Here is a 27,226-nt window from a genome sequence, read left to right as displayed (position 1 = left end):
AATCAGAAAAGCGAACACAGACCTACGCGCTTGCGTTGCTGGGTAGATAAAACCAAAACAACAGGATTTGTGTCAGAGTTTGAAGCTTGGACGCGACAGACGGTCAGTGACTTTATTTATTGTGAGTTATTTAATCGACACAACAAGAGAGCTAGAAATTCACTTTGTACAAGTTGTGTTGTTGAGTAGTTAACCTTTAAAAAAAAAGATGAAGCGTTACGCCGAGTCAGTTAACGCTAGTTATATGTTAACGTCAATGTAATCTTTTTACGTTCCTGACGTCTTCAACAACTGGCAAGTCAGCGATACATGACAACGGGTCAATACCCCGTAAACTGCACACGTAGCTAGATCGTGTTGTATGTGTATTTAGATAACATGGAGTTTGGTCTTTTGACGCAGCTCCTAATTGTGACAGTTAAGATCGGAGCTAACGCAACGCTCTCCATTGTTTATCAACAGAGCGACTTTGAATGAGAGGGGGGGGGGAGGGGAGGCTGCTGCATGTCTGGACATGTTATTAGCTCTTGTTTTGCGTACATACCATTTATGTTTAGCTACTCTTTGCAGGTATCATTTGGCATTCTTTTTTTTTTTTGCACCCTGTTTAGCTGCAACTACTCATTTATATTGTGAAACATGGCAACTGACTGCGCAGCCTGGCTGAACGCAAACCCCGTTGGTAAGTGTGTCAACTCTTTGCATTGCTTGCGGGCTTCGTGATGTTGAATATGGCACTGATATCATTCTGCCACACTTCATACATGTGTGTTTATCTTTAGGATGTAAGCCAGTCTGACGTAACACGCCTTTCCTGAGTTTATTGTATTTCCACATGTCCCCTGCTGCAATGAAGATAAGAAAGAAAAATAAATATTATAGAGCAGCTCGAGTCTCTCTCTGTTCTGCAGATAGAAAGCTACTTACTCATAGTTCGTCAACATAAAAAACCCTTTCCCCATTTTGTCCTTGAAATCAAACAGAGGCAGAGGACCTGAGTGACTCCTTGGTATCTGAAGAGGAAGACAATGCAGGATCGGTTGTCAACAAAAACATCAAAAACGAGATCAATGGCAACTGGTTGTCCTCTGCTAGCAACAGCATCCATGAAGCACGTCTCAAGGCGAAGGCCAAGCGGAGGCTGAGGAAGAACTCCTCCAGGGACTCAGGCAGGGGGGACTCTCTCAGCGATAACGGGGACGTGGTCAGGGGAACCTCGGTGGCACCCACCAGCCCTAAGAGCAAGCTGCTGGACAGAAAGTCCCGACTGGGCAAAGGCAGAGGTCTACCAAAGAAGGGTGAGAAGATTTCACATTTCAATAATGTTATCATATACTAAAGAGATCAAATGTCTCTGTTTCCCTCATGTTCAACCTTTTGCTGGTCATTACCACAGGCGAGTAAATGTTAGAAGAGGCCTTCATCATTGTGTGACCTACTTGTCCTGGTGGCCTGGTGGCCCTCCATCGAGCAGCCTTAAACCAATTACCATGTACACAAATGGCGAGGCGATTTTGAGCAGGTCACTCCCATCTAAAAGCACCCTTTTCTTTTCTTACCATTTGCTCAGCCAAGCTTTTCTGGAAATTCCCATTAGAGGTTAAACAATAATCCATGTGTTTTTGGTGTACCAGAAGCTGTTGATAGTATTAACCTGTCAATGCATTGGATGTGAGGTGAATGTTTCACCTTTTGGACTGTCATGTGTTAACAAAAATAAGTGTAAATTGACTTTATTAAGGTGTAAGGAGCATTTGTTATCCGTTTTAGAGTCACTGAAAGGCACAGTGGTAGCTAGAGATATATCCTTTTCTTTTTGTTGATGACCCATCTTATAACAGCATTCAGCTGATGTTGCATCATGGCTTTTTAAAAAAATCCAAATTATACATGAAATATGGCTCCTCTGACCTGTCTTCTTCTTGTAATTTTAAATGAACACTGACACATCACAAATGTATAAGTAGATCAGAATTTAGCAAGTGTCAACATGATTCTATCCAGCTGTCTCTCACTATAGGTCCTCATTATACAAGTATGCAATGCATACTTGCATGTTCCAGTAGACTGCAGTACACTTCAGATATTTTTGCTCAGTCACTTTGCTCCCATGGGTAGTTGAACTGGAGCAAGTAGAGCTTTTCTTGGCACAGCGCTTCTCCGTTTTTTTGGGGGTTGCATAACAGAACCATCACACCGGTGGAGCTCTGTTATTTGAGCTCTGAGCTCTCCTGCATTAAACGTCCATGTATCGCCGTAGTTGCAATACAGATACAGTGGATATGCAGATTCTGTGGCCTGAGTAAACTAGCATGCACCATGTTTTATATGCTGAAGTGGAAGAGCTGTGCACAAGCAATGTGTGCTGTGCTAAATATAGTGGCATGCATATAGGACTAAAGGAGGTTTAAAAGCATCTCACACAAGCTGCTTGGTATTGGTCTTCCTAAACTGTCTTCAATCTGTCAGTGCTTACCTAAGACCCAGCAGATGTTTGTTTGTGTAACACTTACACAGACGTCACCACCCCAGATAGAGGGATTATATCACAGCATAGTTGGTCCTTTGGTTAACATTGTAGCCTGGGCATGAGTACGGATTACACAAACAGATAATGATCCATATCATTTAAGTAATATTATTATAACTATAGTATTACCTGTTTTGAGGAACAATGTCTCTTATGAAGTCTAACTTGTGCTATAAACTATAGCCGAGAGATGTGCTGTGTGAGATGAGGAAGTCTGAAAGAGAGTTGTGGAAGTTCCTTTGGGTACAGAGATCATACAAAGATGTTTGAAGTGTATGGTGTGGTTCAGACTAAACCACTGAGGAACTGCCTGCACACTCCGAGATGTATCTGAAACTAGCACCCTACAGTGCTAGTTTGATGTTTTCCTGCTGTGGACCATTTCACAGTTGTAAAAGTAAACATTTCAAATGTGTCCCAGTTTATTTCCTGTTGCAGTGCATATAAATGACATCAGCTGACAGGAAGTAGACGGGGACCCAAGCTGTTTCCATACAGTACAATTCCATTTCAACGGCCTATAGATCAGCATCGCCTTTCTGTTTCGGTGTCTCAATATTTTGTCACGTGACATCAGGCTGTGTAACCTTCACCACCATAACTCCTAATTGTTTCACATTGAAAAGGCTTTGGCGTTGTTTTTCAGGAGTTATATTTCAGGGATTTCGTGTTCAGAGAATCTGATGCTCCCATCACTTTCTTTCTATGAATTAATTGGGAACTATTAGATACAAGAAAATCTTTAACAATAACATAAACCAGACATATGTGCCACTGAATTGTTTTAAAATGACACTGCTCATGGACTTTTATACCATATTACCTTTTAAAATAGACGATTGTGATGTCGTCAGATGTCAAGTCTAATATCGTCACTGTCTGCAGGTGGGGCTGGAGGAAAAGGTGTGTGGGGCCGATCTGGTGAAGTTTATGAACAGCAGGCGGTAGATCAGAAAGACCCCAACTACGACGAAGCTCAGGTACTGACTGTGGTATTGATATTGTACATCTTCATGTACGCGTGTTTGGATCAGCATGATCACTTGTACACTCTTTGTAGGTTTAGTTTGTGTGTTGCTGTACTAACTTGCATAATAATGTAAGTTGACCATGCAGTGGATAAAATACTAAATGTGGTATTAATCTGTCATAAATACCAAAAACTACATATGGTAATGCCTGATGAAATTACCATCACATATTGAAGTGCATCCGTATTTAATCTCTCAAACAATAGACCTGGAATGTGATTGTGTTTTGACAGGAAAACTGTGTGTATGAGACTGTGGTTCCTCCGCTGGATGAGAGGGACTTTGAGAACACAGTCATCCCCATAGTGCAAGAGTACTTTGAACATGGAGACACAAATGAAGTAGCGGTAAGTGTGCAGGAAACAACCCGTCAGTAAACATGTTCTTATGCTTAATAGAAAGTCATAGAAAATAACACACATTGAAAGACATGAACACATCCATGAAGCACATTTGCTAGTCAACATCTGTCTCTACATCCAGGAGCTGCTTGCAGAACTGAACCTGGGACCCATGCGGAGCGAGGTTCCCTCGTTGGCTGTGTCACTGGCCCTGGAGGCCAAAGCCAGCCACCGGGAGCTCACCTCCAGGCTGCTGGCTGACCTGTGTGGGCCGGTGCTGTCCTGCAGCGACATGGAAAACTCCTTTGACAAGCTGCTCCTAGAGCTGCCCGATCTGGTCCTGGATACACCCGGAGCCCCGCAGGTGAGTCTCCTGAGGGTCTGGAGATAAGTGTTATCATATAGGTTTTAGGATATTCCAACTTTTTACTACCATGTTACAAGGACATTTTAACAAACTGATGTCAGTCCCATTACAGTAAACACACGTTTAGTCAGAATGGTTAGCTGAAAGTGTGCCTCTGTTTGAGGTGGTGTGTTTTCTACACAGTCTGTGGTGGAGCAGAGGGGAACAACACTGTGGGTTGATGTGTTTCTGTGTGTGAGAGAGCTAGTGTGTGTGTGTGGGTATGTTTGAGCTCTCTTTCTTTCAGCCTGCACAGACATGAGATCTCTGTCCATTGTCTGTCTGCTCACAAAATGCAAGCTCAGCAAACGCTCGAAGCGTTATTGGTCATCCTCCCCCCACACCCCTCCTGTCACTGTCTCATTGGGGCTCACTAGTCATTTCTGTTCCACTCTCACAGTTCTCTGTGGGTTTAAAGGGGTATTATGACTTTGCCCAGCCCCCCACCTCCTTCCCGTCAGCCCTTTCACTCTCTCTTTTTCAGTCTCTCACACACACTGCATTCCCCTCTCTTTCTACTCATGTGCCTGTGAGTCTAGCCACAGCCACAGGTCAAATGAGAGCTGTCTCTTGTCTGAACAGGAACAATGATCAGTGATAAGCGCAGGCTTTGTCGAGGCCAGAAGTGCAAAGCCAGCTCTTTCGTTTCCCTAAATCACGTGCTAACACTACTGTAAACCAACAGAAACTCACAAGCCTCTGAGGTCACTGTCAGTCATCTGTCAGTGACTTTGTGGGACCAGTTCTTCAAACTGAAATAATTTTATAATTGCGACTACATAAATAATTGTTTTTTTTTACTTAAAAATATACGTGGACTTAAATCAATCAGAGTTCATGTATTCTCATGCAACACAACTGTATTCTGTTTACTAAAGACAGGACACTGATCCTTCAATCCTTGATTTCATAGATATATGGCTTGTCTTGTATTTTCAATGTATAGAAACAAAATGTATTTGTATTTACTATATAGCAAATACGAATGAATTCCCAGATTTATTGTTATGCATTCCTGCATTCTTGGAATTTCAGTGTGAGTCATAATGAACACCCTTGCCTTTTGGCTCCAGACGCTACATCTATCATCTTTTGACTTGCTTACAAGGTGACCTGCTTTATTCATAGTTCATTTATTGTCATTGTGCAATAGACGGAGGCACAACGAAACTCAGTTGTTGCCACAAACCAAACTAGCAATACATTTCTGTTGTGCACTTTTTGAATTTGCATCATAAGGAATGTAAACGGCAGCAACAAAAACGTGATGAGTAGGCATAATAACATTTCTATTAAACTCTGCCGTATTGAATATTTTGTTTCATTACACTTTTTTTTCCATCCGTGTTCATTTCCCAGTTGGTGGGCCAATTCATTGCACGAGCTGTGAGCGACCACATATTGTCAAAGAGCTACATCGAGGCCTACAAAGGCAGAGTTGGCTGTCAATACACAAGGTACTTTATTGTTGGCTGAGCGCTGCTGTTGCTGTGATTTTAGTTTCCGGTGTTATGATTATCACCTCAGAGGTTTTAGCAAATCCCTAAAGATGAGAGTATTCAGTCAATAATATCATATAGATTGTGTGTAGATGTATTAGTCTTCTCATTATATGTAGCAGAAAGAGTGGTCACAAGACTGCAGACGAATCTGGACCTTTCTTTGACGTGTTCAGTAATTCATGTAAACAAGAGTTGAAATGTATTAAAGGTAAAGGAAACATTGTAAGTATGAGAGATAACATATAGGAATCAAGTCCAAAGTATTTTGCAGTAAGTGTAACAATGTGATAAACAAAAGTTTCTCAAACAATACAAGCAAAACACATGATTTGTGTACATCAGGAGGAGACACAGTTTGATCACAGTGTTGCAGTGTGACAACTTTGTCTGTTTCTGTTGTCCTGCAGAGTGTCACTGGACCGGGCGACAGTGCTGCTGAAGATGAGTATGGAGGGCCTACGCATAGACAGCAAGTGGGGGACAGGCGGGGGACAGAGACCTGTCACACAGCTCATCAAAGAGGTAGAGTACAAAGGCAGACAAGAGAAGATATTGGTAGTGTAGAGTAATTGCCATAGATTAATAATTGTTGTGTCCTTTTCTTTGTATTGTCAGATGAACCTGCTGCTGAAGGAGTACATCCTATCTGGAGACAGCAAGGAGGCTGAGAGGTGCCTGAGAGATCTGGAAGTCCCCCACTTCTACCATGAGTTTGTATATGAGGTAAAGGCTTTGCATTGGTTGGAAGCAGAACAGCCCAAACTCAGACTTTCCTAAAAGCATCACACAACAGGTGTGTCAGAGGCCACACATGAGAAAAAAAACAAAAAGACCATGTTTATTCTTTCATTCAATTCAATTTAAAAAAATTGTTTTAATCTTTTCATTTTGAATCCCCATTGAAGAGTGTGAACACCTCTTGGTCTCAACTAAAATATGTAGATTGAAAATGATGTATTTCTTGTAGATTTGCAGCAACGGGTTTTGAGTACTAATACAAGGCTGTAAATATTTCTGTTTCCCTCAGGCGATAGTGATGGTGTTGGAGTCCAAAGGAGAGAAAACATTGAAGATGGTTCTGCAGCTACTGGAGTTGCTGTCTGTGTCCTCAGTCATCACTCTCGACCAAATGAGAAGGGTAAGGCACCACCTAGTGTTTGAACTAAGCAATGCCCATCATTATTTGACAAAGCAGCCGCTTCATTTGTTTGATCGCCCTAACATATGCTGCATTATAGACAGCAAGGGCGTAGGTTTAGTTTCAACATTGGTAGGGACACATACAACCCCCCCCCCCTGGAAAATAACACCTAATTTCCTGCATTCTGGTCTTTATTTATGTAAAGGAAAACATGACATTTAGGCACCAGGTGACAATTCAACATATAAAACTACAATGGAACATAATGCAGTAAGGCTCTCAGGCATTCTGTATTGTTTTCAAATATGTATTCTTCTGTGTATATCTCTGCTGAGTCAAAACACCTTTTTTTTCTCTTCCTCCTCTTGTGTCTTTAACCTCAATGATATATTAAATACATTTTAATTATTTTGTAAACCTGTGGAATTTAAAAGCTCATTTGCATTCCAGCAAGATTTCTGCTCTTGTTCAAAATGTTCTTCACATTCAAAACATATCCCACATATCTGTGTTCCCTGGGAAGTCGGGAAATATTTTGTAATATTACGAGAATAAAGTAATAATATTTCAAGAGAATAATCTACCTGCCCTGTAAAACTGATATGAACAGAAAACTCTTATTGTCCACACAATTGTAAATTCACCAACTCTGATAAAGTGCAGGCTAGATCCACTTGATCATACATATTAAAACCAGCAGTGTTATTTGTGCTTGTGAGCAATAAATACACCAACTTGTAACTACACTTGTAAGCACCTTTACAATTGTAAAAGTTATAAACCCACTCAAATCTTATATTTCATCAGTTCTGTCTCACCATTAAATTCTGGGCGGAGTCTGTTACGTGAAATGATGATCATTGGTTCATTGGTTGACTCTCTACCTTCTCCAGTCACCTCACCACCAGCGATAGCGGCCTTATTGACAGCTGTCAGTTTCAAGCGGAGACAGTTTTATAATTACCTCACGGATGGCTACAACCAATGATCACACCAGAAGTGCATTTCTTTGCGCCGATCAACAAGTGACTCTACTCTGCTCCTCAGTCTGTCTGTGCATGTGCGATAGAAGATAAATGCAAACGTGAAACGATAAGTTTGCTCAAATATTAGGAGGGACAATTCTGTCATCCCAAAATATTGTTTGGGACATATCCATACTGTCCTCGTGCAAAACTACACCCTTGACAGTGTCTTTTTTTTCATAGGGCTATGAAAGAGTTTATATGGAAATTTCTGAAATCAACATTGATGTCCCTCGTGCATACTTCATCCTGGAGCAATTTGTTGATCAGAGCTTCAGTATGGGAATCATTGATGTAAAGATAAGAGATCTTTGTCCCTGTCGGTAAGTGCACGCTATATGCTTTCTCAGACACGCACCTTACACTCCTGTTTCCCAGTTTGTTTTGTTGTTGTTGTTGTTGTTGTTTTTAAACTGCGGGTTAATATGTTCTGTCTGTTGTCAGAGGCCGGAAGAGATTTGTCAGCGAGGGAGATGGTGGTGTTGTCAAAGTTTAAAGTTACTGAGGAGCCCTTTTTTATGTGGCAGATTTCCTGAAAAGAAAAGGATGAAGCTACTTTTTTTACTTGTATATTTTTTCCCTTCTAACAGTCAACAGAATGTCAGCTTCTGAAACCGAAGTAGGGTAAAGAATCAACAACTGCACTTTTGCTTGAAACTAAAGTGGATCACTTTCTTCAGGGTGTTTGAAATAAACACTTACATAAGCTAACCCTTAAAGTGCCACAGCTCACAGTGTCAGTCATTCCATGTTTTCTTGATTTTACTGCCACTCCTCTTGTGTTTTTCTAGAAAGCAGTGTTTGTACGGAGATGACTGGCTTGTGTCAAAAGCTTTATAAAGGGGTACAAAAAATAAAGAAAGGGGGAGCCCGTTGGTTAATTGCAATACTGGCCCCCTAACTAGCTGCTGTTTCTATGCTGTGCTGTCTTTTTTTTTTCTTTCTTTAAACCCTTTTAAATTACACAAATATGTCATTTATTGAAGGTATCAAGACATGAGTAAAGTGCAAAAACAAATACCAATTGGGTAACTTCACAAAATGGTGTTTAGAATGTTTATTTTTATATCTGGGGCATACTGGTGTGTGAAATGTACCACGTATTGCTCCTTGTTTGTTCATTAAATCACTATTAACAAATCCAAGACTGTGTTTTTGTGACTGTCACACTATCAACACGCAACACAAACTACATCTTACGACTTCTTTGATCCGACACATCAATTGCGGTGCCCTATATTCACTCAAAAAGAAAGCTGTTAAATGTTGTATGCATTGATTCCAAATTACAGATGCAATAATACAAACAGAGTAGAAAAGAAGTACACCGATCTTCATAGCCAGCCACACTGGTAAATCTGGCAAGGAATAGATGTAATCCTTACTTTCAAAAGAGTTGAGTGGTTAAGCTCAGGTGACTGCTCGCTCCTTACCTTATCTGCTCTATGAAGCAAAACAGTCAGTTCTTCAAATTGCACTTGGCTGTCCATGCAAGTACTCTCTTATCTGTGTGTGAAAACTCTGGATCTATGCCATCCATCTAAAGGAGTTTGCTCCCAGTTTGACCATTCCTGCGGTTTTGAATATTTCATTGGGCGTCTACTGCAACTGCTCCTTTATTGCCAGTTCCTGCTGCTTGACAGCCTCTTGAGCTTCCATCTGCATCTTCTCCAGTTTCTCTAGAGTGACTGATTTGAGTGGGAGCAGCTTTGGCTTACACAGAACCATGGTAGGTACATCTTCCATGGAAAGTTGCCCTGTGGATGTTGCCAAAAAAAAAGAAAAAAAACACTCAACTCCAATATACATTTTCTCATCAACTAATCTTGGCTTAAATACCAATATAATGAAACTTGGCTGAATTGTTGCTATTTTTCACAGAAGCCTCTCGCGTATTAGTGTGAAATGTTTCATCTACCGACAAGTTATAAATAACAGTGTTGTGAGAGAGTCACTGCCAAATATTGTTACTTGCCAATTCTCTTTCCTGTTGCACTGACGGTCTGTTTTTAATGAGCACTCTCACTGTATGTAACATCTGGACCTTTATCTGTTGCTCTGTCCCTGAACATCTTGCATCCATTAGAAAGCATCACACTTATAACACCAGAACTACATCCAGCTCTAGTACCGACCCATATAATATAACTGTTTACACAGCAACAATGTCTATGATGTTGAGCTGTAATAGAGACTGTAAAGAGCGAGTGCAGAGCACAGTGCACCCACTGACTCATTTTGCAAGCCTGTGCACATTTCTAAACAGTTCACATGTTGTATTGAGCACCACAAACAGCCTTTTGTTTGGAACTATGCTGTCCAAATAGCTAACTGCTGCGATACAAACCTTGTTTTGGCAGAACTTCTCTGAATATTGACTTGACTTCTGGCATTGTGTCCTCTGAGTGCTTGCTGAAAGGTACAGTAAACACATTAGTTTACTACATTAAACATGTTTGATCTGACAGACTGACAAAGCATCAAACTTTAATATAACGTTATGTGAATGCAAACCGCTCAGTTCAGAAAGAGAAGGCAACGATTAAACCACCTGACACTGGGAAGTCATCAAGATAGCCGCTAATGTTTTATATTTCTTAATTTTCTGAATGAACACCAAGAAAGAAGTAAATTGAGAGATTACATCATGGCAAGATTGCGGGTACCGTTACACATATTTAGTTTGAACCTAAGCATGTTTACACGCACAGTGATACTATTAAGAGGTTAGGCAGGATAGTGAAATACACTTTAAGATTTAACGCTGGTTGCAGCCTTGTGTTATCAGTCAGTACATATCAGTAAAACATCAGTTAGACTGTCAGACACGGATAATAATAAACCAGCCTAACGTGAAAGGAACAAATAGCTTGTTACCCTTTCTGTCCTGTGGTGTATTTGTGAACTTTAGCTGTTGTACATGTTCACGTCTCTATCCCATTCAAAGTGCTTAGCTGAACCCAGTTGGTTGATTCCCGAGGAAGTTTATATTAACATTAACTTGGAGTAAATTTACTGACTGAGACGTTGAACTGATTTAAAGATTTGGGCTCAAACTCGGACCCCATATATTATAACGCATTGGCTAACGTTAGTTGTTAGCTCAACACAAAGCTAGGTTTATAACGTAACGACACAGTTTAAGCTCTGTTTAAGTAACGGTACATGTATTTATACTACCAGTGAAATACAGTTAATTGACAATACGCTGCTATATATTTCTGTTGACGTGTGTAAACACGTGAAATAGATTTTGTTTAATGAATTGTTGACAATCCCAGAGAAAAAATAATCCCACCTTTAGCACCAGGAAGAGATTTACACGGCTGTCAAGTCAAGGAGAATCACGTGACTTTTCCTTCGCTTCAGCTTCTTCTTCGTTGGTGTTTTACGGCAGTCGGTTTCCGTTTTCATGCATTGTTGCCACCTGTTGGATCTAGACCTGACTGCGCCATCTTCATACTACAGCCTTCCATCTTCGCTATATTTCTCAGCCACAGTGCTTTACTGCCATCCACAGGCGGCTCACAGAGCAACATAACTCAGAATCATGACTGATGTTTGGCTTTTCCACTGTTCATCTGTTTAAATACCAGTTGTGCATACTTTTTTTTGTAGTAAGTGCATGTGGTAAAGATATATACAATGTATGTACTTTACCTCCAGTCTACCCTACTTTATTCTTATATTCCACTGCATTTCAGAGGAAACTGCTGTACTGTTTACTCATATGTTTATTGTACAGCTACATTTACGAATTATTTTACAGAATATAATGTGTTATTCAAAACAGAATGTTTGCATATTGAGATATCTATAATGTCCAATGAGAGAAATCAATACAAACAAACAAGCATTTATGTTATGTCTGTCAGGTCTGTAGGGGGCCTTTTGAACGTAGGACTTTTACTTGTATTATTACTATTCCTTTGAATAATATTATTTCATACAAATTGACACGAAACAAGTCCTTTACTTGTGTAAAATATATTATGTAAATTAACCCGCGAATATTTGATTGTATTTCAAAGTCTCGTGATAACATTGGTTAGGCGTGCGAATGACGCAGTTTGGTGGCAGGGGAGGGAGGGAGCACAGCAGTAGTGTAGGAAAAGAGGAGGAAGCAGCAAGGATGGCGGAGTCACACCTCTGAAGGTAAAAACAGTGATATGATTATCACATTAACAGTGGACATTTTGCCCCCACAGCACCGTTACGCAACTATCTAGAGATAAAACACTCGTCCCTCTCTTGTCGCGGCGCGTGTAACGTTTACGTGTCATTTTGCGGCGGTGAGTACGAACGCACTCTTTTGTTCAGCTTCGGAATGGCCGCTGTTTTTCAGAGTGTTTTCTTTTTTTACTCGGCTAATATTTATTACGGGAAAGGGGCTCGTATATTGCACTGCGGTTAGTTCGCACCGTGTGTGCCTTAAGTGGCCGCTGAGCTGGGATACCAAACGCGTCCAACCGGCTGTTCTGTCCGGGTGTCTGCTGTCCGATTGCGTTCAGCTGGCTGCAGCAGAGATTTCCCCTCTCGGTCCGACTCACGGCGGATGGGTCGCTCCGCGACAGCCGCTCAGCTCGGGCCTACACACGGCTAGCTCAGCTTAAAGCTAACCGCTGGGTGTGAGTAAATATGTCACGGGGAAGTCTCAATACCATTATTACCGTAAACGTCGAGGAGTAATACGTGTTTGTTTTATTACGCCATCGTAGCCGTTAACGTGACTTTTCCTCGTTTGAATGGTCATGTCGCTGGTTAGAAAGCCGTTAGCTGGCGGGCTAACTGGCTTGCTAGCTGACGTTAGCGAGCTAGCGGTCTGGCAACACTGACGTTTGCGTTGCTGTTGACGTTTAGCTAAGCTGCCTTTATTTTCTGCCTAGTTGTCACTTGTCAGTCGTTTTAGTTTAGCTCAGCCAGTGTGTTCCGCCCCCCCCCCTCCTCTTTTTTTTTTTAAAAGAGTGGACGCTTGAGATATGTATTGTAACGATTATGCTCTCCCAGTCACTCTCAAGCTGGTTTAGCATTATACATGCTAACGTTAGACATTTTCACCGTCTGTGAGTCGGCTAACAACAATCAGTTCGCTGACGTTGGTTGCTGTGAGGTTCACAGTCACAACCTAACGTTCATTACTTTTCTCGTCAAGATTTTTTGTGTCACACCAGTGAGCATTTACACGGTGACACCCACCCATATGTGGTTTCCTTGTGTCACCATGTTGCATATCTAATGTATGTATTAATCTCAAAAGGCTGCTTGATTTCCCGACCTGGTAACGTTATCGTTTAGTCGATAATCTGTTCCCAAGGATTTGTCTTTGGAGCCATCAAGCTAACTGTTAGCTGCGTCCTGTGGAGTAACGTTAGCTGATAGATGCCAGCTCACCTCTGGTTTCTCACTTTCCTAATATTATACAGGTAACCACTTTCACTGACATGTCAGGTTGTATTTAGTAATTTCTTGCACTTCTGTAGTAGCATACTGTCAATCAGAAAGCTGTGTTGTTAAATCGTTAGTGCATTTTTGTCATATCATAGCACCTCTATTTGTAACATTTGCTTTGTTGTATTCTCTGATAGGCTTACAGTGGTGCATTCCTCATTGAATCCAAAAGGCATTGTTACGGACAAACAAAAGCAGGAGAACAGACAGTTATGCTTGGGCCGATGCATCGTCAGAGGGGCAAGACATGCTTAATGGAAACTTTATGTGGGTTGCATGTGCTATGAAGTGTGTAGTACACTTTATGGTGGTGTTGCGTTTGTGTTGATGATGGACATGCATTAGCTGTTCTCCGAAGCTGTATGAGTTAAATCTCATATTTGTATAGAATAAATGATTAGTATTAATGTAATATAACTCTTTTTAAATGCCTGCAAGTTTGGTCCTAGCACTTGCCTCTTTAATTGACATTGTCCGATGGTTTTGGCTGTGCTGTTTTGCAGAAACCTCTGTATGCTTTGGTTTGGCAAATGTAAATTTTTATGATCTGTCCAATCAACGATCAAGAGCTCCTGCTTCTTTATTTATTTATTTTTGGCCTAAACTTTCAATATTGATATGATTGTCATAAATGTCAATACAAGTTGTGAAAATTGAATCAGCAATTTTTGTTGACTGTTTCTTCTGCTCTTCTTGGTATTTTCTTAGGTTCAAGCAGAAAGTAGAAGACTTTTTAAAATACAGAAATAAATCTACATAGATAATGCTTACATGCAGCTTGCTATAAACCATATGATGTACCAGGACAGGGACTTTGAGAGTACAACCGTAAAAGGAAGTTGCTTGCAGTTTGGTTTAGATAGCTCCAGCAGTTGGGCTGGCCTGGTTATTCTCATTGTGTGTTAATAATAATTTTGTACACTGGTATGCCCATTACAGTCAGTGTTTCATGTTAACCTTCTTATTTATGATGGTGTGAAAGAGCAGCGGAGACCTTTTTATTTACAGAACACAGTGTCAGGCATTCTGTCATGTTAGGGGTGCTGCTATTGACCGAACATTTCTTTTACCCAAAAGGTCATATGACCTGTTGTTGTGGGGACTTCATGCTTTGAAGGCCACTTCTAAAGATTACTCTCAGCAGTCCTAACCTTTTCCCTCAGATGTGATCCTGAACCAAACCTGCCTCTCTTTTTGGCACAGCTTATCCTGGACTAGTGCAAGGAAGCTTTAAAAAGTCAGAGAGGAGCAACAGAGACTAAACGGACAATGCCATTATGGCTCAAAATGTTCAAGTAAGGATTCAAAGAGTTTTGCTTTTAAGACTTACAATTATTCAATGTGATTGTGTTGCGGGCTCTATAAGGTATAGTTAAGTGGCTAAATGCATGTTAAGGTGGGGCTGTCGGGTAACAGCAATGTCAACACCCGCTAGGCCATGTTTGTTTAGTCGGGGTAACTTGGTGTGAGGTTATGTGCAGTTCGTTCAACAGATTTGCTTGGACTGGCCTGTTCAAGTGCTTTCTTCTCTCTTTCATGAACAAGGAATACTATTATCAGGGAATAAGGTTCCCTTTGTTGTTCTAGTTGTGTTTTTTTCTTACAGAATGCAGCTTACATTGCACCTTTATCCCACAAATGGCCCAAGTTTAAATTTGTTCAAATGTTTATTTATTATTTGTAATATTTAGCAGAAGAAATGTCTGTGTGAATGTGTTGTTGCAGAAAAGCCCAAACAAGCTCTTTTTCAGACTTATTCTTTCCAGCATGAAAACATTTTCAACTAACAGCAGTTCATTAGAGGTGTGGTTCACCTGCGAAATGCTGCTGAAATAGACGAAAACAAGGAACTTGCCAATGGTGTGTGTCTGCACGCATCACTTACTGCGGCACAATGTTATCTAAAGTATTTGAAACTGCTTATGGCCGTTTGATTTCCCATATTCGTTGTCATTGCTGTGCAGTACTTCTTTTTTTTTGTTTCAACGGAGGGAAGTGGGGAACAGAGCAAACATGCATCTGATCAGACAATAATTGGCTTAACCTAGCCAAAACTATTCCATCAAAAAGTGTTTGGAGCGATTCCAATTCGGCAGACAATGTTGACAGGTTTTTTGTTTTTAGGGTTGTAACAATATACCGGTATCACAATAAATAAAGAAATTGATGGTTAGCATATCCTGGGCATTTGCTTATCTACGGTATTGAAAAAACTAACATAAGTGAGTGTTTGTTCGTTAAAAGTACAGACAGAAGTCCAACTGCTGTCATGCACCTACAGTGTTAAATATTACTAATCATAGTTTTTATGTTATTAGGATATTTTCATTTTTTTGTTAATTTAACATGCTACTGCTGCTAACATTTTAGGATCATTGTAACTGATAATAACAATAATCATGTCGGTGTGAAACCTAGAAACAAACTTTGATGTTTATCATACCATCCCATGCATTTACAACTCTAGTTATGATGATGGATGGTCATTTTAGTCGCCAAACATTTTCAGCCGTGTCGAATCTATGCAATTTCCACCTAAATAATAAAGACACAGCTGTATGTATTGAAGACGATATGCATTACATTCTTGCAAAACAATTAAACATTTGCATCGTAGAAAATCATCTATCTCTCTCTCTCTCTCTATCTATATATATATATATGTATATGTATATGTATATATGTCAGTGTTAAAATGTATCTGCAGTTAAACTCTTTTAATCACATCGTTATCATTTTAAATTGTATACATTAATCCCAATATTAAAGTTGGCAGGATATTTCTTATCGCCAGTTTTTATATGAAGGTATTTGATGCACTGTTTGCAGCTTATTTGTATTTACTTTAAAATGTCCTTCATTTTCTAACAGTTTTCCCCACAAGCAGACCTTGTTTACTTTACATTGTGGTGAGCAGTGCCTTTAAAGTAAGAAACATAATACGTTTTGGATACACAAGGACAGAAAACCCAGATAGTTTAGTTCCCTTTGGAACCGATCAGTTTATTTCTCTCTGGAAATTGGCAGAAAATAATAAAGGATGAGCCTAAGGAACATATCAATATTCTGAAATTGTAGAAGCAATGACAAATACGTAGACTAGAAACTTTTCCAGGCATACCTCTCCACTGTTGAAACTCATATTTGTTAAATGAAATTGTAAATGCAAACTAAATATTTTTTTTCTTTTCCCCAACAGCAAATCTTCGAGGAATTAAAACAACCTTGATGACCTTTGCAGCCTGAAAGAACTTGTATCTGAAGGTCCTGGGATTGTATGCAGTTCAAACACTAAAGCATGTGGCCCATGGGTGCCACAGTCCAGCTACTTCAAAGGATTTTTTTTCCCATGGCATTTTAACAAAGGAACAAAGTATCTTAAGTATCTAAAAAAACATTTTTGGATCACAAGTCCTTTTATTTCCAAGATAATCATAATTGTGTGGGCCTGTAAAGGGATGTTTTCTTTAAAAGCCTCCTTGGCTGACTGTGTCCCTTTTTTTTCTTGAATAAGTAACCCGACAAGAGAGACTCCCATGAGCAACTCTGCAGGAGGCTCGATAACGTCGACATGAGTAGTACTTTAGGCAAAGAAAAAGATTCGAAAGAAAAGGACCCCAAAGGTGGTCCAGCGGGGAAAGAAAGGGAAAAGGAGTCCAGGGCTCTAGCCGGCTTAGTCAAGGATGGTGGCAAAGAAACAAAGACCAAAGGGAAAGATCCCAAAGAAGGAAAGAAGGACACCAGCAGCTCAACGCCGGGTGTGGCTTTCTCTGTTGACAACACGATAAAGCGGCCAAACCCGGCAGCAGGTACACGTAAGAAGTCCAGCAATGCCGAGGTGATCAAAGAGCTCAACAAGTGTCGGGAGGAGAACTCAATGAGACTGGACCTATCTAAACGGTCCATTCACATCTTGCCCACCTCCATTAAGGAGTTGACACAGCTGGCTGAACTCTACTTATACAGCAACAAGCTGCAGAGCCTGCCAGCTGAGGTGGGTTGCCTATCAGGCCTGGTCACTTTGGCCCTAAGCGAGAACTCCCTGACCAGTTTGCCTGACTCCCTGGACTCTCTTAAGAAACTTCGAATGCTCGACCTTCGGCACAACAAGCTGAGAGAGATACCAGCTGTTGTCTACCGGCTGACATCTCTTACAACGCTGTACCTGCGCTTCAACCGCATCACAGCAGTGGAGAAGGACATCCGAAACCTATCCAAGCTCACTATGCTCAGCATTCGTGAGAACAAGATTAAACAGCTGCCCGCGGAGATAGGTGAGCACAACCTATGTAGTAAGACCTTTTTGGAACAGCATGGTATTAACTGTTGGTGGAACGTAACCAAGTACATTTACTGAAGTACCCAATTTTTAGGCCACTTTCTATTCCACTACATTTCAGAGAGAAATATCTTACTTTTTACTTCACTAAATTTATTCATGAGTATATGAACTATAATGTTTTACAGTGAACCACCCATCGATTAGAAATAATTATCAAATTAAATCTAATGCAACCAGCTACAACATTAAAATGTATCTTGCATGTTACTGCATCAATAGTTTTAATTATCTAACATTATAATATATATATATATATATATATATATATATATATAATAAATTAAATTAAATAATGTTACAACCAAAGAGCCCGTTTGGTTGCAAATTGAGTACCTTTTACACTTAAAGTAAGCCTACTTTTTCTTGATGCTATACTTACATTTTTCATTTCAATTAAGATTTTAAATGCAGACTTTTACCTGGAACTATTTTTTTAATTTTTGTATTTGTTTGTGGTATTATTACTTTTACTTAAGTAAAACGTCTTAGTACTTATTCTACCAACGGTATTAATCGATGTCACTGGCTCAGTCACTTTCTCCCCGGCCATCACTTTCATCATCAGTGGCAAGTTAGTCTGAACCCCTTGTTGTCTCTCCCTCCGCGCAGCCAGACCGCTTCATATTTGGACCACGGTAACACTTAAACAGATTGTTTTATAGTGTTCTGCCTCTATGTGCACACACACCACACTTTCTGCACTGCTACGCTGTTTAATTAGTCTCAACTTGTGCCCAAGCACCATCACGAGAAACAAATGCGCAATACTCGCCGGTCAAGTTGACTTTTGAGACATTGGAGGTGGGAATGGAATAGACGGTTGTAGATTTCTCTACTCGGGGACACATTGATCATGCACTCCCCAATTTAAACTCCACACTCAAAGAATTATCTCATATTATTTTGCGCCATTTTGATTTTGTATAGAGAATGAGATCCATGAATGTATGTCTTCAGTTCAGCAGAGAGTGGGTAACTGAAAGTGCGTTCATCTCAAATTAGCTAAATATCTGAATTTGGTGTTTATCTTTCTGTAGGGGAGCTATGCAACCTCATAACTCTGGATGTTGCCCATAACCAGTTGGAACACCTACCGAAGGAGATTGGGAATTGCACACAGATAACCAACCTCGACTTGCAGCACAATGAGCTCTTGGACCTCCCCGAGACTATAGGTAATGTATTTATATTTTTTCAAGCAAAGTTTTTGTTCTGTTACGGTAAACAATTTAACTATAGATACGTCTGTCTTTGGTCATTGTAGGCAACCTGGCAAGCATAAATCGCTTAGGTCTGCGATACAATAGATTGTCAGCCATCCCCAGATCATTAGCCAAATGTCGAGAACTGGAGGAGCTAAACCTTGAAAACAACAACATTTCGGTTTTGCCAGAGGTAAGTGGAAACAATACAATTTCTATAAGATAACAAGTATAACAATCATCACTTGCAGTCTTATTCTCTATTATACTGACATCAGCTATTTCTTGCAATGCTCTTGAAAATACAAAAAACAATTGACGAACAAGATATTCACGTGATCATCGAGCCCTCTACCTGTGCTCTAATACCGCTACATCTAAAACACCTGTTCGCCTCTCATAGCACTAATCCACTGACTCACAGATGGGTCCCAAAATATTTTTGTAGTCTACTTAAAATCTTTGCCTTCGGTGTATGAATGGTCAGATAGTTCAGGTGGCAGGTGGCACCTTTCATGGTGGTGTGTGTGAATGATGTTAAAGCACTTTGAGTGGTTGGAAGACTAGAAAAGCAATATACAAGTCCATTTACCATTTGTTGTGCTTTACCAGGGCCTACTGTCAAGTTTGGTCAACCTGACTAGTCTAACACTGGCGAGGAACTGCTTTCAGTCGTACCCTGTGGGTGGACCATCCCAGTTCTCCACCATCTATTCCCTCAACATGGAGCACAACCGCATCAACAAGATCCCCTTTGGCATCTTCTCCAGGGCCAAAGTCTTAAGCAAGCTTAACATGAAGGTATGTATGTATGACAAACATGCATGTTTGTCTGTGAAATGAGTGAGTTAAAGTCAGCCGATTCTAAAATTTCTAAACAAAGTAGAAACTGATTTAACGATCATGAATTTTCACTCATTCATTTCATTTGTTTTTTTTACACTTGTTTCATATCTTGCTGTGATATGTCAAAAAAGGCCTTTGGGAACATGTGAGATTGAATTCGGCCTTCTTGTCATACCTACGCTATACTGTGTCAGGAACAATAATTATGCACATGACGATTATAATTTAAACTCCTACATAGTGAGGAATGTAAATCTAAGGTGTTAAATCTATTGTCTTGTAGCTCTTTAGCATTGTGCATTTTATATTGTATATCCACCTTAAAGGTGGATATAATCGCACACTTAAAACAGAACATTGATGCATCTTTTATTATTTTAAAGAAGCTACGTGGTGCATACCCTGCATTCACATGTAATACACAGGTAGTTGCATCTCATAGTATGTCTTAAATGCCAGTTGTGTCGCTTAAATTCAACACCGTGGAGCAGAACTATATCGAAGAAACGCGTATTTGCTCATATTTATCTCAACTGTTCAGAACTACGGCTGACTGTTGAGGTTTGTATTGGCCTGAAGTCAGACATGAACATAACCGCATACTGGATGTCCAAACTGGATGTAGTTTGGCTCCCCACTGGAAACATTGGTTTCTAGTGCCAGGTATCGGAGCTGCCATAGTGCACTGGTCTACTTAGCCTCACTGTCCTTGTGTCACTTAAGGGTATGCCATTGTCTTCTTCAGGACAACCAATTAACATCTCTGCCATTGGACTTTGGCACATGGACTAGCATGGTTGAGCTTAACCTGGCAACCAATCAGCTGACAAAGATCCCAGAGGACGTCTGTGGCTTAGTTTCTCTGGAGGTGAGTCTTTTATTCATACAGAGTAGGAATTTGACCTGCAAATGCAGTACTCACTGAGTTTAAGAAATAGAACGTCTCATTCAATACATTTTATTTTTTGTGCAACCGGTGATGAGGAATAGATATGTTTATTTAGAAACTCTAACTCATGTTATAAGTTTGGGGTTTGGTTAAAAACGCATAACTACTGCTGCACTGCTCCACAAATATTGCTGACAATTAAAATCCACTTCTTTTTTTCTTAAGATGTTGTAATTATTATTTAACATGAATATAAGCTGAGCAGCTTTCTGAGAAACTGTCATTGTCTTCACAGGTGTTAATACTGTCCAATAATCTTCTCAAGAAGTTACCACATGGTATTGGAAATTTGAGAAAGCTACGGGAGCTCGACTTGGAGGAAAACAAATTGGAATCTCTACCTAATGAAATTGCTTATCTGAAAGAGTTACAGGTACGTTTTCCAAAAATGCATTTCTCAGTCACACAACACATCAGGCTTTTGGTTTCGATTGTGACAGAATATTATAGTCTGTTCTGTATCTGTCGTAATGGGAAACAACATCTATTAGAATTATCTTGTTTTTACTTTTAAAGGCTTGTGATAAGGCTCCTCTTCAGTTCATGGCTGATGATGCCTGTAAGTGGGAATACTGATTTTGGCTACTCCTGTGGTATCATACACTGCAGTAGATGACGTTGCATGTCATTTAATGTTGCTGTAAATAAAGAGGCATTTTGGCTTTTAATATGATTTTGTTTTTTTTGCTTGGATGGAGCAGTAATTGGAACGATTAACCAATGAGAATCTGAATCAGTAAGCAAAATTTGTATCAATGCAGACTTGGATTAGTGGGTTACAGCAGATGCAACATTGGGAACCTGATCCATGGCTTTATTTGAATAGTTTTAAAGGAACATGTAATAAAATGTCTACCAATTAGATAATCATCCACAGTTGTTTTCTGAAAGGACAATGGTGTTGGATAAAATGGGTGATCAACGGTTTGATTGTAATTATACTATACGATTGGTAAATATTATTCTCATTCCAACAAACCTTTTAGAGCACATTATAAACTGTGTTTTTACTTCTTTCATTAGAAATTGGTGTTGACAAATAATCAGCTGACCACGTTACCCAGAGGCATCGGCCACCTCACCAACCTGACTCATCTTGGTTTGGGGGAGAACCTGCTGCAACACCTCCCAGAGGAGATTGGTAAGTACTTCCCTCAAACAGATTAGTAACTTGCTCCGTTAATCTGTTCGGGGCTGGATGTAACTTTAATACTCAAAGGACAGTGTCCTTCAGGGATGGTGGGGAACCAGAGCTGATGCTGGGATGCTTCATTGTGGGTGAACTCTGTCGAGGAGACGAGTGGAAAAGGAAATGATTTCTTCTGCTGGGCTGTTTGACTAAAACCACAATCTTGAACTTTGGCACAAGATTCAGTCAAAACTGGTTTTAAATAGTGTAAGATTAAATCCAGCATTAAACTAAACCATAATAAAACTATAATAAATACAACCAACTCAGTATTCTGTGGTGACGATATGTAATTTGGACATTGTATGTCCATGTACATCTTCTTGGTCTTTTAGTTAAGGGCACAAGGTGGCTAACCTCTAATATGTAGAATTGTTTTTGTGTTATCAAACATATTTAAAGAGTTAGTGCCACTTTTGAAACAATACTATTTTACAAATTAGTTGTAACTTTTAAAAAATGTGTTTAAAGTGTAACATTGCTTCCTTGATAAAAGCTGAACTTAATTAACCGTTAGGCGTTAAGAGCTTAACAGTCTGCCCCACCTCTGACCCTTCCTCCGAGTGATTGGTCCAGCATGGCTACACTGGTGAGGTGAAGAGTTAAATCGGAGATTAAGGAAGAAGAAGCTAAAGGTGGAGTATTTAGACTGGACCCAGAATTGAAATATACGTGTGGCTTTGGGATGTTACAGTTGCCATTAGAAACGACAACATTGAAGTACTTTTTTACTATGCCAGTATAAAAAGTAGGACTTTATCAAATAGTTTGACCCTTCAGTCCAAAGTCAACATTTGAATGGTGCACAACTTTTTTTTATGCCACATCTATTCTGTTAAAAGCTGGTATTTCTGCACAGTTGCAGATAAAGATGAGGCTACTCTGATATTGTGAGGATTACACAATTTGTAGAATTATAATCCAGTGGTGGCTGTGTAGTAACGATGCGCAGGCATCGTTCGGGTAAACTTACTAGAAAATATCACGGCTTCGAGTGAGTTATTTAGTTAGAAACTTTATTGCCCCTCAAAACCACTCAAATTGTAGATACAATGTGTGGGTTATTTGTATGGGCTATTGTAATTTTACTGTCTGTTTTAAATGACTCTTGTAATTTCCGTGTGTGTGTACACACGCGCATAAATAAACACCCAAAAAAATATGACGACATGCATACAAAGCTTCAATCTCTTTGAATGCTCAAATAAAACATTTGGTACGGCCCTTATGAAGCCCTACATTAAGCCTGGGTTCCACTAGGACAGACGTAACCAGGCGACCAATCCTAATGGAGTGCCCCGAGGCTGTTTCCTTCAGACCTTGATTCCTTGGACGACAGCTTCAGTGCATGCCTCGACTAACAGTAACTGATGTCTGTCCTCAGGTACACTGGAGAACCTGGAGGAACTGTACCTCAACGACAATCCCAACCTGCACAGCCTACCGTTCGAGCTGGCCCTCTGCAGCAAGCTGTCCATCATGAGCATCGAGAACTGTCCCCTCAGCCACCTGCCAACCCAGATTGTCGCGGGAGGCCCCTCCTTCATCATCCAATTCCTCAAGATGCAAGGACCATACCGTGCCATGGTCTGAGCCAAGAGCAGCTCGACCCCAGTCTTGCTTAACTCCAAACCCTCCTCTCGCCTGCCCGCCCCCATTACGTGTATCATACACTGTAAAGAAAACGGACTCGCCACAATCAGTGTCGGGGGCAAATACGAGGAGGAGGCGGAGGAGGTGGAAGGAAAAAAAAGTTTCTTTCACCATCCTTAGATAGAAACGAGGCGAATCATTGGAGATTTGACTTCTGTGTTACTCTAGAGTTTATCTTGGTCATTTTAGGACCCCAGCCACCCCCACTCATGTTTCATTCTGAATCATACAAGAGGAACATATTTCCATCTCTTTGCCAAAACTGAAGATATATAAAGTTCTATATATTGAGTAACTGTGAGCTAAGTGGCAAGTCTTTTAACCATATAAACCGTACTCCCATTGCCAATATATTTACAGTAATTACAAGCATCTATTATGTGAGCAAGGATACAATTGTATGAAAGTCTTTGGAACTTCACATTTACTGCTGCTGCTGTAATTTTAACTTTGTCATCTTGTTGTATTTTCTTTTGATATTCACTTCTTTTAACATCACCTTCACTCAAGATAACTTATGTTAACTGCTTCTTGACCACAGAGAACAAAGGTCTAATGATGGCTTGTTTATACTTTCTTTTTTGTAATATTTTTTTTAACCTTTTTGTTTAAATACTGTGCCTATGTTTAGAGTGATCCAGTGGTTCATTTCTAAACACAATTGTCCATGAGAATACAAAGATATAAATTATTTCAAAAATTCTTTAAAAAAAAAAAAAAACTTTTTTTTTTTTTCTTACTGCTGTTGTTTTTACTTAATTCTTTTCTTTATTGGTAATGTTCCTTTTTGCTGTTGCATTAATCTGTTTTAAAACGAGCGATATCGGTTGTAAAATAAGGTGATTGGAGATCTTTTTAACAAATAGCAGCAGTAGTTGTTAAACATTGAGCTAGTAATGTATACATATGAGAAATGCCAATCACATGCTTAAAAGAAAAAGAAGCAAGTTGGACTTTTCACAAAACGGTTTCTCCAAAGCAATATGAGGGTGCAGTGACCACCCCTCATATTGCTTTTGTGTGACAAAAGGGTATTGAAAAAAAAGTCAAACCTACACAGGTGATGGGATAAATGATGATGTTTTTATATATGTATACAAATCCTGGTGGTTGCTTTGAGTGCAATTTTAGTTATGTTTACTGGTTTGCTATTATCTTCAGTGTTGGGCTGCATAGCTGTCATTCAATTGATCATTGGCCAACATATCAAGCATTTTTTTTTTTTTTAAAAGACGTTATCTGGGTCTCAAGTGGCGAGTGTGTCAGAGCTTCTAATAATAAGGTTTGATAATAAATCATTGACCGGTAACACTTCCGTTTTTGGTTTAATATCCTTAATTGTTGGTAGTTATTAGTTTTTGACAAGGTTTCCGAAACCTAATCACCTGATGGAAAATGTTCCCTTTATTTAGAGTCATACTTTTTTTTAAATTTTTTATATATAATTTTTTTTTTTTTCATTTGTCCCACACTGTCCCAGCAATGCTGCTGCTCTTATGCACTTTTAAAAAAAATACATTGGCATCCTCTATATAAAAAAACACAGTAGCCTCTCATTGGTTATTTTAAATGGGGGTATTTTGTTTCATTCAGTATTTTATCAGCTAAACAAACAGTTTTTCATGTAAATTTGAATCAATATAAATGTTAAGTTTAGCGGGCTCACAATATACTAGTAACTTTCTTTGGGGAAGTTGTATCCTGTCGATCTTAATTGAAAGGAACTTGCTCTCGTGAACTGTAAAAGGCTCTGTGTGGCTACGAGATGTTTTAAAGTTCCCATATCCTGCTTTCTTCTTTGCAAGTGAAATGGCTTATTGCAGTTCAGATCAGCACTGTTTTAAATCAATTTACATTAAGTGTTTTCTTTTTTGTTTGTTTTCAAAATGATGAAATGTGTATTCAGTTAGTATTATTTCAAGTGATTGTACATTAAAAATCCCAACAAAATGTAATCAAGCCAAACTTTTTTTTTTTATTTTTTTTTTTATATATATATATAAAATGTGTTGCTGCATCCCAGCTCTATATTCAATCATGATTCTCTTTTGTATTGAAACGTGTGGGGCTACTTAATTTGTTTGCAGCAGCTTGGTGTGTTTTAGTGGGCTGTGGTTTGGTCTCCTGAGGGATGAGAGCGCCACAGCTGACCTCGGGTCAGGGGGTGAGATGTACGCTGCTTCTAATTTACCAGCAGAACCCATTGCTGCTTCTCGTGGACTGAAACGTGCTGTACAAGACAGAGGGGGAGGGGAGTGGTGGCGAGGGGGGGGACGACGATCCACTCCCAAAACTGATACAGACTTCACTCGAAAACCCGACTCGAGACAAATCCGCTGACCTTTCTGATTTGGCGTCAGGCCGGCGGGTTTTCTCCCAGATCAAATCGTTTGGACACAACGATGAGTCGACACAACAAGGTGCATATGTGAGCTTACCGCAGTTACAGTACAAGACTGTCGGAAAAAGACAAAAAACAAATTGTAAAAAGGGCTTTCTGTGTTCACGCTCAACAAACACACCGGAGGCATTGCATTCCTGGGTTTTCTATAAAAGCTTTGGAAATCATTTTTTTGTGTATTTACTTTTAGCTGTAAACAATTGTGTGAAAAATGCCTTCAACGAGTACTCAAAAAGTGAGACGTGCATTCGGTATGCAGAGAGTGCTGTGACCCATTTTTACATTCAGTCTCTCTGTTTTTAGTTTCGTCATGTGCCATTTTGCAAGATGGAGAATGCCAATGTATAAAGACGCAGAGGATGACGGGAGGTGGGGCAGAAAATGAACTTGGGCTTTTTGACCAGAGAGCATTTATCAGATCCTGGAATGTAGTTGTGGAGGAGATGGAGGTCACCGGCTGACCAGGTCAGTTAAAGGTGTGACTGGTTGGATCAAAGGTGATGATGACGTATTGGATACTGGTGCATCCAAAATAATTGGAGTATAATTGGTGTTTATTTTTATATTGTCTGTGATTTTAGGCAGTGGAGAGCATTGCAGAATCTGTCATTTTGCTCCTTTTGCTTTTTATTCTTGATCATACAACCTTTCTTTTTTCTTGCCTGGTTATTTTGTACAGGAAACAAGCATGTTGAACACATATTAGACATGATTTGTCTGGGTCAGAATTGGGCGTTTTTTTGCATAGAGGACTTGGATTTAGTGGCTATTTGGTGTATCTGCAAATGCTCCCTTTTTGTATATTGCAAAGAGTATCGAAGCATTGTGTGGCAATGCTTATCCTACTTAATCGACATTGACAAGCAGCCTTAATGATCTTTTTGTATGTGTTTTGTTTGGCTATTCCTTGTGTCTATGGCCACTGACTGTACTTGATGAAGAGCAACTGGTCGTTACAATGTAAATTTGGGTCTAGTTTCTTTTCTGTCTTATTTTTCCTTTTACTCTGTACAGTGATCTGACGTTACGGTAGACTCAGTATTACAAAATCTGTAATGTGATGAGAGTTTTACATAAAGACAGTGCAATGGAAGATAATGCCATTTTACTACGCATTAGCTTGCGTCTCACTTGTCTTTGGCATTAAAGGGGAATTCCACCAAAACTGACTTGCATTTTCATTCTGCAAAGGAGCTTTTTCAATAGAAATTACTGCTTTC

The 27,226-nt window shown here is 39.7% G+C and overlaps 2 protein-coding genes and 1 long non-coding RNA gene across 5 annotated transcripts; 2 read left to right on the top strand and 1 right to left on the bottom strand.

Moving 5' to 3' along the window:
• pdcd4b (programmed cell death 4b) lies at nucleotides 1–9,121 on the top strand. Of its 3 annotated transcripts, none has more exons than XM_034531211.1 (12): nucleotides 1–102; nucleotides 612–682; nucleotides 984–1,298; nucleotides 3,416–3,510; nucleotides 3,795–3,908; nucleotides 4,045–4,266; nucleotides 5,668–5,765; nucleotides 6,218–6,332; nucleotides 6,426–6,533; nucleotides 6,838–6,948; nucleotides 8,160–8,299; nucleotides 8,421–9,121. In XM_034531211.1, exons 2-12 carry the CDS (start codon nucleotides 640–642, stop codon nucleotides 8,470–8,472), a joined length of 1,413 nt encoding a protein of 470 aa, XP_034387102.1. In that variant the 5' UTR covers nucleotides 1–102; nucleotides 612–639; the 3' UTR covers nucleotides 8,473–9,121. The 3 variants fall into 3 exon arrangements, with proteins under 3 accessions (XP_034387102.1, XP_034387116.1, XP_034387110.1); XM_034531225.1 differs by having other exon boundaries at nucleotides 65–102; nucleotides 571–682; nucleotides 8,421–8,891; XM_034531219.1 differs by having other exon boundaries at nucleotides 86–121; nucleotides 8,421–8,891.
• LOC117729852 lies at nucleotides 9,019–11,358 on the bottom strand. Its single transcript, XR_004609392.1, has 3 exons — nucleotides 11,275–11,358; nucleotides 10,324–10,388; nucleotides 9,019–9,733 (listed from the first exon to the last, which is right to left on the bottom strand). It is a non-coding gene; the product is annotated as an uncharacterized LOC117729852 (long non-coding RNA).
• A 692-nt stretch (nucleotides 11,359–12,050) lies between these two features.
• shoc2 (SHOC2 leucine rich repeat scaffold protein) lies at nucleotides 12,051–25,560 on the top strand. The gene is made up of 9 exons (XM_034532328.1): nucleotides 12,051–12,131; nucleotides 16,624–17,698; nucleotides 18,804–18,941; nucleotides 19,031–19,161; nucleotides 19,581–19,769; nucleotides 20,560–20,682; nucleotides 20,999–21,136; nucleotides 21,787–21,904; nucleotides 23,337–25,560. The coding sequence occupies exons 2-9, from the start codon at nucleotides 16,996–16,998 to the stop codon at nucleotides 23,543–23,545; spliced, it is 1,749 nt and encodes a 582-aa protein (XP_034388219.1). The 5' UTR covers nucleotides 12,051–12,131; nucleotides 16,624–16,995; the 3' UTR covers nucleotides 23,546–25,560.
• The last annotated feature ends 1,666 nt before the right edge of the window (nucleotides 25,561–27,226 follow it).

The sequence above is a fragment of the Cyclopterus lumpus genome, chromosome 1 (assembly GCF_009769545.1).
Source record: "Cyclopterus lumpus isolate fCycLum1 chromosome 1, fCycLum1.pri, whole genome shotgun sequence".
Taxonomy (NCBI): Eukaryota; Metazoa; Chordata; class Actinopteri; order Perciformes; family Cyclopteridae; genus Cyclopterus; species Cyclopterus lumpus.
Note: the sequence above shows the minus strand (reverse complement) of the source record. Positions and strands in the feature narration are given on the sequence as shown.

Excerpts from the sequence above, each read along its gene's own strand:
- pdcd4b (XM_034531211.1), top strand. The coding sequence starts at position 640 with ATGGCAACTGACTGCGCAGCCTGGCTGAACGCAAACCCCGTTG. Across the intron at positions 3,909-4,044 it reads GAGACACAAATGAAGTAGCG|GAGCTGCTTGCAGAACTGAA; the intron begins GTAAGTGTGCAG and ends CTCTACATCCAG. Across the intron at positions 6,949-8,159 it reads CTCTCGACCAAATGAGAAGG|GGCTATGAAAGAGTTTATAT; the intron begins GTAAGGCACCAC and ends TTTTTTTCATAG.
- shoc2 (XM_034532328.1), top strand. The coding sequence starts at position 16,996 with ATGAGTAGTACTTTAGGCAAAGAAAAAGATTCGAAAGAAAAGGACCCC. Across the intron at positions 21,137-21,786 it reads CTTATCTGAAAGAGTTACAG|AAATTGGTGTTGACAAATAA; the intron begins GTACGTTTTCCA and ends TTCTTTCATTAG. Across the intron at positions 21,905-23,336 it reads ACACCTCCCAGAGGAGATTG|GTACACTGGAGAACCTGGAG; the intron begins GTAAGTACTTCC and ends GTCTGTCCTCAG.